At 32.2% G+C, this 14,491-nt stretch overlaps 1 protein-coding gene across 2 annotated transcripts; it reads right to left on the bottom strand.

Annotated features, from left to right (window-relative positions):
• Positions 1–951: 951 nt before the first annotated feature.
• On the bottom strand, positions 952–9,980 carry LOC147067737 (uncharacterized). 2 transcript variants are annotated; one of them, XM_085952150.1, is made up of 5 exons: positions 9,906–9,980; positions 8,880–9,075; positions 4,507–4,695; positions 3,393–3,575; positions 952–1,460 (listed from the first exon to the last, which is right to left on the bottom strand). In XM_085952150.1, the coding sequence occupies exons 2-5, from the start codon at positions 9,046–9,048 to the stop codon at positions 1,423–1,425; spliced, it is 579 nt and encodes a 192-aa protein (XP_085808276.1). In that variant the 5' UTR covers positions 9,049–9,075; positions 9,906–9,980; the 3' UTR covers positions 952–1,422. The 2 variants fall into 2 exon arrangements, with proteins under 2 accessions (XP_085808276.1, XP_085808277.1); XM_085952151.1 differs by having other exon boundaries at positions 1,154–1,460; positions 9,680–9,980.
• Between the last annotated feature and the right edge of the window lie 4,511 nt (positions 9,981–14,491).

Consider the following 14,491-nt stretch of genomic DNA (forward strand, 5'->3'; position numbering starts at 1 on the left):
TCACTTATCTGGTCAACTCGACACGCCGGGCCCCCCACAGCCCGGGCCCTCAGGCTAGAGCCCTGTCAGCCCTCCCCAGCCATAACCTACACCACTCCAGAATTCGGGTGGACACCGAGATTTTTTTGACAGTTCCATTAAGGATTGGGTTTCTAAAAAAACCCGACATTAGTGTTTCGAAATTTTTATGTTAGAAATTAAAATCATTTTTTTGCCGTGTTTTTATTTGTCTAAACCCAAGGTATAGTTTGTTGGCTTTCAATTTTTTAAATCATTCTCATAATTTTCATGTTTGGGGGGTGCCAGGGCCCCTTGCCCCCCCCCCCCCTCTGGGTGCGCCACTGGTGAGGTGTGTACTTTTCTATTGTTTATATCGTCGATGTTTTGTAAAAAGGGCGAATTAACCAAAATGCTATTTTACAAGAGGGGGATTTTTAACTTTTGAAATTTATTTGTTAACTACCTGTGGATGATTATAAAAAATGTCTAACAAGTATATAATAAAGCTTAGAAAGAATACTGTCCTTATAATAGGCTTTATAATATAATATTTTAAGAGGCCTAATATGTCACGCTTTTTATTACTATTATACCTACTAAGTGGATATTCGCCCTTACGATTATTGTTTTTAAGTGGTTTCCTGTGGAGATACAAATTCGCCGTTTTTACACAACAAAGCTAGTGAGGTACATATTGTTTTTTCATTAAAATCTTAATTTCGCCAAAATGGTTGATTCGCCCTTTTTACAAAACACCGACGATAATATGCAGGATTTCTTTGTTCCTTTTCACTTTTTAAAACGGAAAACGATTACGTACATAAAAGAAAAATAAATCTGAAGATAAAAGATTAATAATAATACTAATTATAAACAGATAGGTACATAATATCGTTTAGCAAAGACATAGAACTAAAGAAATAACAGAGAAGAAGAGAATTGTACGCATATAGCTAAGTATAATTAATTGTCAGTATTTATTTATTAAACGATAATAAATAAAGTTGATAATAAAGTAAAAAGTACTATTAAACTCAATAATAACAATAATTGTAGGCCTTAATTGAGCTTCAATTCTTTACTTACAATACGAATTAAATTGATAGTCACGAAAAGAACAAAATTTATAATAAATAATCATAAAACACTGTAGATTTAAGATTTTTTATGTAGAAAATATATACCTGTATATAATATATACTTATATAAATTGTGGGGTAAATAGCCACATTACATGGAAAATATACGTATCTTTTTATACATTTATTATCAATAAATTCCTTAAAATATATGAGTATGCAAATATGTAACAATTCTTATACGTATACGATGCACAATAGACTAGATTTTTGTTATTAAATAATAGTTATTTACTGAATTAATAACAAAACATTTTTTCCTTCAAATGACTTCGAGATTTCATCATCGGAGATGGATTGTTGGCTCTGCTGTTATTTTATCTGAAAGCAATAGAAATATTTTTTTAATAAGTTATTTTTAACTTTTCCAAAGATATTGAATAATATAATGAACAGCTGTATATTAAACTGATCAGTTGACTAATCGACTTGGTGTGCGATCGATTAGTTTTATCGATTTTAAAGATTGAATCAAAATATATGCGGTATTGGTACATGGTCAAGTAGGATTCTGGGCAACGAATACTTCATAAAGATAAGCATTGATAAAATATTGCACCTCAATAGACAATGCCTTCTGAAATAGACCTAAACTACACAAAAATGTTTGATGGAAATTCAAAAAAATAACTTTCCCTTACAAACCTTAACGTCTTTCTACTAAAATTAATGATAACACGAAAATGACTATCCGATACATTGGTACCTACTTCTATCATTTGTTTCACTTGACTGAAAGAATATTATGATACACTAATATTGTTCACTAAGTCGTTGAAGGTATCACTCGCGAATTAAGATTAGCAATGTGGATTTTAATACTAATTTGGTTTTAATAGATTTGTTCGATCCAGTATTAACAACTTTGGATTGGCCATGGAATCTAATATATTTTAAAAATAGTATTAATCACTATTTTAAACGTTATACTATTTCAAATTTCACAATAAAGATTAATTTTAAAAATGCCAAAGTCAAAGGTTAGTGGGTCGGAGAAAAATTTTGAATTATCAAAATATTTAATCACGTCATGTTTGTTAGACAAATTCATAAAATTTAATGATTTTTATCATAATATAATGTTTGAAACATTGATGCCGTCCCGTGTCGGATTCACTAGTTAAATAGATATATTGGTTGTATAGATTAGTTAATGTGATATATTTTATATCTACGTAACCTTATAGAATATAATATATAACATAAGAAACTAGAAGATTTAAGGAGAACTTTATAAAGCGTCAAATTAGACAATTTCATATTTTGACCAATCATGCATGCTCAAAGTTATTCTAAGCCAATTAATTAAAATAAATTTAAATATACATGTGCATTACTAATTATTGATCTACATAACATAAATAATTACGGGGTAATACAGGGATCGCTAGAGAGACATACCTACCTAAATACGACAGTTAGTAGAAGGACGTAGTCGCAATCCCCATTAGTGAAAGAAACAGGGAAGTTAGCAAATAAATGTATATTTTTGGTCAATTTCCAGTAGATATGGATATATTTAATTAATATTTTTATTTTTCCACCCCTGATTATATTATATACTTCGTCATATATACCAACATCGCATATCTTTGGATTCTGTGTAAAAACTAAATAAATTAACTGAAAATGAAAACTAATAAATTACAAGTAGGAAAAGTTAGAAATATAGTGACTTAAGGCTATACCTCAGTTAAGGCCTGGTCTAAAAAGATCGTGGCTAGGCCATGCGCGGATTGTACAAATGACACGTGCCGAACGAAATATAATTTGTCATACAAATCCAACATGCGTCCATTTAATGTTCTGTTTATTGTTCTATTAGTAACAATAATAATATATTCATTGACGTGTTTTCTTTTTCAAATAAATGGGTAACGTTTTTAGTCATCCTTACACGATTTAAGAATTAATACCCCCGTCGCCATCACGAAACAAATTGACGTATTCATACCTCGACGTTCGGTCTCTGATTGCCAGCGAGTCAAAAATTTCGTCGCACCTATATTTGAAAATTATTTGCCCTTTCACTGAAGTATCGTCTTAAGTTCTTAACTACTACATAATATTATTGTGATTTAATTTAATTTAATATAATCTATTTTCGGAGAGAATAACATTACTAATTATTGCTGGTCATGGGACGTACTTTTTCAAAAAAGATTTTTTCTGATGTGATCTTTTCAAATGATTTATGTCCAATTAAGTGCTAGTAAAACATTAAAATAATCGAAGTATTGTACGGAATATTACTTTTGATATCATAGCAGACGACGTGAGATACTTTGGAGAAGGGGTCCAGGTTGATGGTCGTCTCATATTTACACCTTCTGGAACCTTGTGGACAGGTGAAGCCCTCGCAGATTGGTGGGGCAACTCCCGTGGCTTCCATCAACGTCAGACCACGAACTATATCTCGCTCTTCTAGGATGAGTCCTGAAATCATATAGGGTCAACGAATGTGGAAATCCAATCATGTAAATCAACAGTCGGTAATAAACTCTCAAAAATATATTCGCACTTGACCAACGATGGTCAACCCTTTCCCGCAGATGAGTAAAAGTTGAAATATATAAATTTTTCCAAATGGATTCAAATCACAGGTCCAAGTATTTAATCTGACCAATTAAACATATTAGCAATATATTTTATATTATTTAGCATTTTAATATATACCAGAAAAATAACAATAAAGTCTAAAGTGAAAAGAAAATAATTATGCGAATAGAAAGGAAAGAATCGTTTATTGAGAAATATTATGTAGTTGTTGTTTTGAAATTAACACGAAGGTTACGCGTTTCCCATCGCTGTCCTAGAGCGTAATCATAATAACGACGAAAGTAAGCAGTGAAGGAAAATTATTTTCCCTCTATTATGAAATGGAGGTTGTCCCCCATTGTGACAATATATTTTATCCCTCTGTCTGAGTTTGTATGCTATTCAACATACTATATGCTTTCCTCAAAGGAGTTTCCGGCATATACCAAGCCGAACCGGAAGCTGTTGCGCTGAATGGTGCTTTTATGTGACAAATGCTATAATTTTGTTTTTGTTATTATGTTTTCTGTTGTATATTGGTTATTTTTTCCCCTTTTTTACTCAATTATCTATTTGATTTGAATAACATACATACTAAATGCAACAATAATGGTTGGATTGATCGATATAAAGAAATAGCGAATCCATTCTGATGTGACGGTTTCGGATACGTAGGGGGCAGAGGTACTGATAAATTTGGAACCCCTCACCTCAAACAAGTTTCCTGTGCAATATACATACAATTATCGGGATTGATTTATCACAATCATACTGTGAAAAATACTTTTTACACTATTTCATGAGAAACCGCCATACAAAAACGCATTACCTTCTTCGTCTCTGCAGATGAGATGTGTCGTTTCAATAGGAGGTTCAACTGAAACTGTAGGTGTTGTGACAGTGGTGCAGTTATAGGCCCCGGGCTTGCATCGATAACCTCCACACTCCACGTCAGGAATTTTAGGTCTCTCGTGTTCTGCGAGTGGAGATTCGTAGGTTTGCTGATGAACCAAGGCACCTGAAAAAATCGACCAAAGTTTTCTTATACTACCTATGTTTATGTTTTAACATAATATGAACTACACAAATGAGTGACTATTTAAACAGATTTAAAACTATTGTCATGATTTAATTCCTTTTTCTTTAAACTGAACATCATTTTCAGCCAGGAAATCCGTGCTTATAAGGCCGCTTTGAGGCATACCATTAACCAACCGTAGGCACCGGTGATTGTCACAATTTCCGAACTACCCTTTGGACACTCAGTTCGAATACACAACCTACTCTGCGCCGACCACGTTATTATCTTATTGCAAACAGTATGTGACAACTACCGGTGACCATGACCCCCGCATCCTGAAACGGGCCCCCAGGCCAGGATCTCTGACGGGGCCCCCTACCTATCGCTAGGGTTAAAGGCAGTGTGATGCTCCATAGAAGCGTTTTTACAAACGAAGCGTGTTCCGGGTAAAATGAAGGGTGTATTTTTAGCATTTTTTGTATTATTGAATAAATCCACTTGAATGATGAAGTTTTTGAATAGCGACACACAATCATCAAAATTTGCATCACATCACCACATATTTTTAAATGTTGATATTTTAAAGTAAAATAGTTCCGCAGGCGATTTTTTTACCATTAGAGAAAACTTGTGATGTGTATATATCTCACTTGTTAGATCGACCCGCTACGACGAGCCCCCCAAGCCCCGGGCCCCAGGTTAGATCCCTGTCAGCCCTCCCTTTTTGGGGGCCATGAGTAGTTTCCGCGCGCGGTCTTTATAATTTATACCAAAAATGTACTTATTTCAATTAATATATCTTTATGAATTTATATAGATTAGATTATTTTTAAGTTACGGTAAAATAAAAGTATTTTTTACGTTGTTCTTTTTTACCTACCTACCTACCTAAGCTACTAAGTTCGTTAATAATTGTTACATAGACAAAAAATCGAATCTTACGGGTAGATCAAAAATCGATGTGTGTGTAGGTATAAGTCATAACATTAGACTCATATGTTAAAGAAATTTCTCACAACCGTTCCTCACAAGCCTCGTCACGAAATAAAAATGGAATTTACCTTATATTTTCTAAGAAGTCTATTAATATTGAGACATGACGTTATACACCCCATTTTAGGAGCTAAACATACGTTGAAGGAAGTGAGTAGGTTCCTACATAATGTAGCATATTACCTATATGATATCGTTTTATTAATTATTATTTATTACTTATAGTAGGTATATCTTTAATATATTGAGTAAATGTTTAATCATCAATCATAATAATATGTAGTATTATAATAAACAATATATAAGTAGGTACGACTGGTTGAGGAAAACAAATAAAATCGTGTTAAAAAAGGTGGCAATAGTATGACTACTTAGTTTGTTGTCTTGTATCTATAAATTGATTTATATTTCCATGGACAACTTTACTATACAATGGTGTATCTAGATTTGTATCATCGCTACACGTGATAGAAATAAACTTGATTTTATATCTCTTTTGCGCGTGCCCTTAAGTGTTGGAATGAGGTTGTTTCATTTGTTTTCTATTGTTTTTTTGTTGTTGTATTGTAACAGGTTTCTAATGGTAATTTTCCTTATAAGGTATGTTAAGTATACTATATTATTATATTACTCTAGTCATCGATACCTACGCGTATGAATTGAAGATAATTATAACAATAATAGGTTATTCACAATGTATAACTACAGCGATCATATTTTTTGTTGCTGTTGTAAGACGGTATTATTATTTTTTCCTTGTTAAGTTTTTTTTTTATTTCCACACAGATCAAGTCGGGACTTTTTTTTCTTCCGAGAATGAGAGATTTTCCTCCCAAAAATTCTGTCGAATTCGCCAAAACCCTCTTTAAAGTTTTATTCTTGTTTTTTTACAGTCGGACCGGATTTTCTCCTAAAAACTAATTCTCATCCAGAAACGGGTAAAAAATAATACATGGGTTTCAAGAGATAGGACGAAAGTCAAATTTTCAACAAAGGCTTATTATACTCGTACATCAGTTGAGGTATGGTCTAAAAAGATTGTGGCTAGGCGATGCGCGGATTGCGGGTCGCGGGTGCAAATGACGCATGCCGAACGAAATATAATTTGTCATAAAAAATCCAACATGCGTCCATTTAATATTCTGTTTATTGTTAATAATAATAATGTATTCATTGACATGTTTTCTTTTTCAAGTAAATGGGTAACGTTTTTAGTCATCTTTACACGATTTAAGAATTAATACCCGCGTCGCCATCACGAAACAAATTGACGTATTCACACCTCCACGTTTGCTCTCCGATTGCCAGCGAGTCCAAAATTTCGTCGCGCCTATAGTTGAAAATTATTTGCCTATTCACTGAAGTATCGTCTTAAATAAATCTAAAGTACAGCAGCCTTAAATAAAGGACTGTCCTATTTCATAATAGATCAACGTACCTATAACGTAAGATCATCAAATAGTAAATTCAAACTACTAAATGTAAATAATAATACATTTCAGAGTTATTGCTGTATTTACATAATATTGTGTATTGTGAGTCAAAAACCCTGGATTTTGATGAGCTTCGTACTGATGTTTAACCAGGATAAATCACCACCCCAAAACGGAATGCATGGATGTTTGCAGAGTGTTATTATTTATTATGAGATTTGCAATTCGTTAAACTGATTGGTTCCAGAAAGATCCAACACCCAGCCCTAGATGGAATTAAATACGCTGACACATTGGAACTGGAGAGAGGAGCATTATTATTTACTTAAAACGTCACTTATATAATATATTTATAGATTACGTTATGCAGGTTACTAAAATGGTAATTTTATTTACATAATAAGACACATTTATATTATTAGTTGATAAAATTTAGATCGGAAAAGTGGATGAATATTTGGAAAAAAATAAATATTTTTGTCATAAAATAATATAATTGAATATCTATTTGTCGTTTTACCATCCGGTTGTTAAGTATGATAAATTAACTAGGTAGTTATCTTTACAACTTTAATAATAATTGGACTATGCCTGATATAAATATATTTAACTCGCATTCAACTATGTAGTTTAATCAGAATTACAAAATTGAACATTTTCGCATTAATATTTCATTACAATCGATTTATCTAATGAGTTAGGAAGTAAACGAGATGGTAATATAAAACCAGAAATAGTACCTAATTTTAAACATACAATAACCTTATGATATAAGGAAGCCATCAATGCGTACTTATAATTATACTGATAATGAATTAATTAACGTAAGAATAATTTATAAATGTGTAAATTAAATATGATCGTAATATAAATCAAGGAAATTTTCCACTTACAATACGTTTTCTGAACGAGTTTTAATAAACAAAGATTTTTTTCTTTATGCCCTTAATAAAAATAATATTGTATCTAATCTCGGAACCTAGTTACTGTGTTGATATACTTTTCCTGCACTTTTATTCGCGTTTTTTTAACGCGTTTTTTTGCAATTTTCAGTAAAGACTACTTACTTTTCATGTTTAATTAAAAAAAAAAAAGGTTAATGTGCCGCAGAGGTGGACATGAGTTCTTACAACTTTCGTTTTAGACCAAACCAAACCTCACCTAACCTAATATTACCTCTTATAACCTTAGTTTGTGATAATGGTGTATCAAAATGTATGAAAATTTAAAATTTTCAATTAACGATTATTGAATCGAAAAACCGATGCGCCGACAGAAAAAGGTATTTATTATAATTATTATTGTCTATATGGAATAAACTGTTTTCGTAAAAAAATAAATATAAAAGCTCGTGTCCACCTCTGCGGTACAACTACATAAAAAAATGTTATACTTACGGTTTTTTGATTGTGTTAAAAATATATTTTTTCAATATTTTAAAATATGGGTCGTTTTGAAATTTTTATTTGATAAATACATGACTTGTGATACATGAATGATAATTATTATGCAAATATAAAAAAAATGGGTTACAGGCATAGACTATAGATAGTTACAGGTTTACAACACACTGTGAAAATGTCTTTGCTGTTAGCGGTCAATTATTATTATTGTCATACAAAAGTCAAATTTCGTCATAAAAAACAATATAGATCAGGATCAGTGTGTATACAATTTCTAGCTATAAGCAGCGTTGCATTTAATACCATTACATTCGACAAAAACATCGTACAAGTCAATAATAAATTAGCTTACCTGCGTTAAAACAAGTAACTGTGGTGATCTTCTTCTTGGGTTTCGTGCCCACCACGTACTTGATTGAGCATGTGTTGGCATGTTTAGGACAATCTACCTCACCGCATGTGAGCGACTCGCCGATCACCACTAATGATGCCACGAGGGCTAACAGAATTGCGAATTTCATCGTTAGTTTTTCGGATTGCTGCCGTAACTGCCAAACAGAAAGAAAGTATCGGTTAGATTAACTGAATCACTTATTGTTAGTCGTTTGAAAAAACATTGGTAGTATCTTTAGAGTTAATATTATTTTCACGTGATAATGAATTTATACCATATTAATATGGTTTTGCAAAACATGGTTACCTATTTAAAAAAAGGAAATAATTATAATTGTACGTTTTATTGTCTTTGAATAACGTGATAATTGCAGTTAAGTGGCATGAGAGTAAATTATATAGTAAACAAAAATTAATTAAAATATTATTTTTTATGTAACCATCGTTTACATAATTATATCTGTTTTGGGTAAAGCAACTCATTTATTTATTTATTTATTTAAGAATCTAAATTCAAGACGTACACAAAACGAGATTTACATTATTAGGTCAAGTCAAATATTACCCTCACAAGAGAGAAGAAGAGAATATAGAAAAAATATATAATAACATACTTATATCTAAGCCCTTGTAAGTTTTATTTTTAAATGTTTAAAAAAATTACATTGATAAAATTTAATATTATTATCACGGGGATATTACAAATTATAAGTTAAATAATAAGGAAAACCAGGTAGATAGTATATATAAAAGATTTACAGGTTTTATTGGATTGATGGGTTGTCGTTTGTAAACTGTGGTTATATAAAACGCGAGGTTATGTTACTGAGATAAATTTAAAATGAAAAGTCAAATCTCACTACATTGATACTTAATTGAAGTGAAATATAATTATACTCATGCATTAGATAAATTATTAATTATGTTAGTGAAACTGGTCGTTCGTAAATTGAATTAGATATCAAAGTATATGACAGTATCGTACCGTTTTATATGATAACCTTTGGTAAAATGGCGATGGTAACTTGTAACGAATCAACGCGACTATCGGATCGCGTCTGAGGTCAATCTGGAGATGTTTATGATCTTTATAGGTGTCAACGATGACCTGCGCGGTGCAGCCACGGAGGGAGACGTCGCCGCAGACTCAATACTTAATGCCAAGGCAATCAATCGTCGAAGCCAGGGAGGCTAAATCGACAGACGTCAAAATCTAAAAGAAAAACTATTAACAATTACCTCACATACTTTCAGTACTTGTTTATGTTAAAGCTTTCGACTTAACTGTTTGTTACCATCTTGGTCCATCCCAAAGGAGCCAGCCATCCTCGTGTGTACCTATATTTAAAAAAATACATCAAAGAATATTTTTTTATTTGTAGTACATATTACTAATATTTATTCCGAAGCAATAGCCCAATATATTGAAAGAAAGGCTACAAATTCCTTGTTAATAGTTTGTGAACTCCATTTCGTGCAGTTTTTTTATAAGATACTTATACGTAGGTAAGTACCTAACCTAACCTAACCTAATAATTATCCATGCGCTAGAATTATTCTAATAGGAAGGTATTATTATGTATACCTAGTTGAAAATTATATAATTTGATGTAACCATGTTTTATGTTTGGTATATTTTTTTCTATTAGAGTTTCAGGTCAGTTGTTGATGATTGTAGAAACTCTGTCGGATAGGAAGATAGTTATTGTTCATGTGATTAATGCTCACTAAAAATATCATATTTTGAATAAGTATAAAAAAAATCTTACCATATTCGGTAACCCACGAGCGTGAGGAGATCTTAGTTACCATTAACGATGCACATAATAATTTTCTAACAGTGTGGAGAAGCCGAAAATAAGGTTTTTTTTACATATTTAAGCGGCAAGAAACTGAAAATTGACAGTAAATTGGTCAGAATGTTGACAAAATTATCAATTAAATTTAATTTATTTCGCCAAAATTAGGCCACTTTTTTAATAAACGGAAGAGCTCTCAGTGCTTTTATTGAGATATATTTTTAGCGTGTATTTTTTTATTGTAACTTCACGAGACCATAATAAATATATGAGTCCTATATTTTCAAAAGATGTTAACTCACGTTTTCATAGTTTTGAAAAATAATGAGAAAGTCGCTTTGGGTAATAAACATTTTATCAAAATAGCAAAGCATTTATCGTTTTAATTGAAATGCAGATCATTAAAAAATATGTAAAATATAAATATATCATCTAAAATCATTGCAAAATTAAGTGATTAAATCTTTTAAATTGAGAGTTGAGTTAATATAAATGTATCTAATTGTTAAAACTTAAAAACTTAAATGACGTAAATTTACATTATTTCTTTGCATTGTAATAGGTCAGAGTGGAGGTAAACAATCTCTTTTAAATTCGGAGGCGGAGTTAAAAATATTTGAAAATTACCGTCTTTTCTATAACTCTTAAACTGAGTTAGATTTAAAAGAAATTAATATGCTATCGCCTACTTGTTGAGCTTTGAAAGTTATACAAACCGGCATTGATAATCTGTGTATGCCAAAAGTAGGGTTAGGGTTAATTTTACTCCTAAAACTATACAATGCATATAGAAAAAACCTTTCAATTTTTTCTACAAATTATAAACTATTTTGTATTTCTAGTAAGTATATAGATTGTGGAAATTTTATAATTTATCCATATTTTAAATTAAATTACACAACGTCATCATCTTAAGTGGCCCAACCACCCATGACCGGTCCTCAACTCCTCCAAGAGCTTCATCCATCTCCACTTTCCACGTGTTCTCCAGGTGTCTGCGCTTGCCGCTCTAGCCTTTGTTGACCGAAGTCTGCGTCTGTCAATCGACCTCCGACCGTCCGATCTGATTCCCCTCGGCAGCTAAACACTAGCCATTCTTACTATATGGACCATCACTGCCACTGATTACTAGTACCTAAATTAAAATGTATGTATTTAAAGAAATCAAGAAAATATTGTATTCTTTATTACTAGGTAGTAATAAAAATTGATCCGATACATTTTAAACAGGACAAATCTAATATTTTTCAAGCCTCTTGCGGAAAAATACTATGACCCTTAATTACGTTCCCCTGGCCGAGACGGTGCCTTTAAAATAAAATTAAACATCAATATTTTACAAAATAATATATGTAATGTCGCATTAATATATTATTATTGAGCGAACGCAAGGCCACCTCGCTCAAATTTTGTTTTGTTTCGATAAAATAATAATATAAAGTTTAGTACTTTATTACAATCTTAATCCGGGATGCGCGCACTCTTAATTAATATTAAGTAACACTAAAACTATAAACTGACTTGTGACAATGGCGCCAGAATAACTTTGGGACAACTTGTCCGTTATTACAGAACCGCAGTAGAAACGAAACAAGAGACTTTGTTTAAATTCACTCGAAATTTCACTCTTAAATCAATTACTCCAGAGAGGAAAGTACTAGACAAAAAAAAAACAATACATATTTAACACTTTTATGTTTCTTTGCTGTTGGATATTGGAATTAATAATCGCTGCCACCTTCACAACTAAAACTGTTTTTTGTATAATTATTGTTATCTTTTATGTACCATCTATTATACGTGATTTAGAGCAACCGCCCACGACGATGGCGTGAGGTTGTGATTGCCTACCGCCCGCTGCCTCGAGTCGCACCGACTGATCGTCGTCATGAGCGGTGGCCCTTAGCCAGGAAGGTTATTATTTAACTGTGGCAGTGGGATGTTTCCACCAAGAACGGGCGCACATATTTGTTTTTCCATAACATACAATGGTGATTGGAGATAACCGAAATTACTTCTGACCACTACACCGATCAGTTTTTGACTGGCTATGGTGGGTTCGCTGCCAAGCTCTTTTGTCCATGTGACGGAGAATGTCGTCCAAGAAGGAAGAGATGCTCAAGTCGGCCCAACCAGCTGTTGGACCTATTGCGGGCGTGAAGATCTCTTCATATAGTTTTTGTGTTGTTTAGCTTCGTTTTTGTATTATTTTTATAATTAAATTCATTTTCTTTTATGTTAGCTCTCCGTGCCTTTCTCTTCCATGGCACTTTTTACTAACTTAAGTCAACTCAGTAAACTCAGTCAAAGCTCACTTGAGAGCGTAGCCACCTCAATCTTGGGTATCTGCTCCCGAGATATTTCCAGGCGTAGAAAACTGCTGATGCTTCACAATCAAACGTAGGGCCTTATTATAAGTTCGATTAAGTGGGGCGAAGAGCGGGTTGGTTTGAACGATCTTTGTTTGTGTAGTTTTTTATCTGCACAAACAAAGAAGCAGACCTAGTGGGAAGTGCGTTACTTTATGGGTGTGGTTGTAAGAAGATACGATTCTCGCATTCAATTGTGTCACGTAAACGCAACGCATATTTAAGGTTGGTAATATTTGAGGATATTCAGAGATTTGAAAGAAACTGTATGTATTGCGTTTAATAGCTTGCATAATCCAAAACTTCCGAAACAAAATTTGGTCTATGGCCACTGAGTATTGCATTGTGGTTGTAACACTCCAACACTTAGCGATCATGCTGTACTACAATAATTAAATAGATATAACATGCAAATTCTGGCTTTAAAATTTATGAACTTACAATCAAACCACTATGCATAGATTATTTGTATTAATAAATAATTACCAAGCTCAAAGTAGTAGATAATTATATTATCTTCGGTATTAATTTATATTTCGTTAGATTTGTTTTTTATGTGTTTTCATTTCGTAGCATAATATAAGTATATTATATTGTACTATGTACCTCTTTATTTTAGAATTAACTATATTATGTTATTATAAAGTAGACCATTGACTTTTGTATCAATTATTCTTGATGAAGTCAATACAATGAATACGGAAGACATAAAATTTAAACACGTTTTTCGTAATGATGATTGCAAATTGATACAACAAGATACAATTAATATAATACAGTCAGATAATAATAATATGAAACATTGGAACATGTCTCAAATACGAATGAAATGAGTGACTATGTACCTACATTATACTACACTAACTGATCTTGTTGACACGGTTTTCAAGTTTAAAATATATTTTCTTTCGGCCATGTCCGATCCTAATAGGATCATATGGGCCCCCACAGAGTGGAGGTTTGTATTAACAGATTTTATTTATACGAGAAATGGATGTCCACTTGCTCAACCTATTAGGTCCATACTCTGACTCATACACAAATTGAAAAACAATTTGTGTACTTGCCAGACCCAGGATTCGAACCTGGTACCCTCGACACTATAGACCGGCGCTTAACCCACGCGGCTATCGTGGGTGTCAAAATATATAACGAGCTATTATATTGTTATGCTATAACGTCTTGCTTTAGTCAATTTATTCAGATATGTAATATAATATATGTAAATATATATTTCTGATACAAATTATTTATTGAATATTATTTTAAACGGTAAATTAGTTTAACATATTTAAAAAAAATACGTTGTTAGTACCGAGCCGGACCCGAACCTGTATCCATTGTATTCCGGCCAATGCGTTTTACTTCTTAAGCAATCCGTACCATATCCGAGGTATTAACTC

The sequence above is a fragment of the Rhyacophila brunnea genome, unplaced genomic scaffold (assembly GCF_057557595.1).
Source record: "Rhyacophila brunnea isolate RB1 unplaced genomic scaffold, BYU_Rbru_1.0 scaffold_3, whole genome shotgun sequence".
Classification (NCBI taxonomy): Eukaryota; Metazoa; Arthropoda; class Insecta; order Trichoptera; family Rhyacophilidae; genus Rhyacophila; species Rhyacophila brunnea.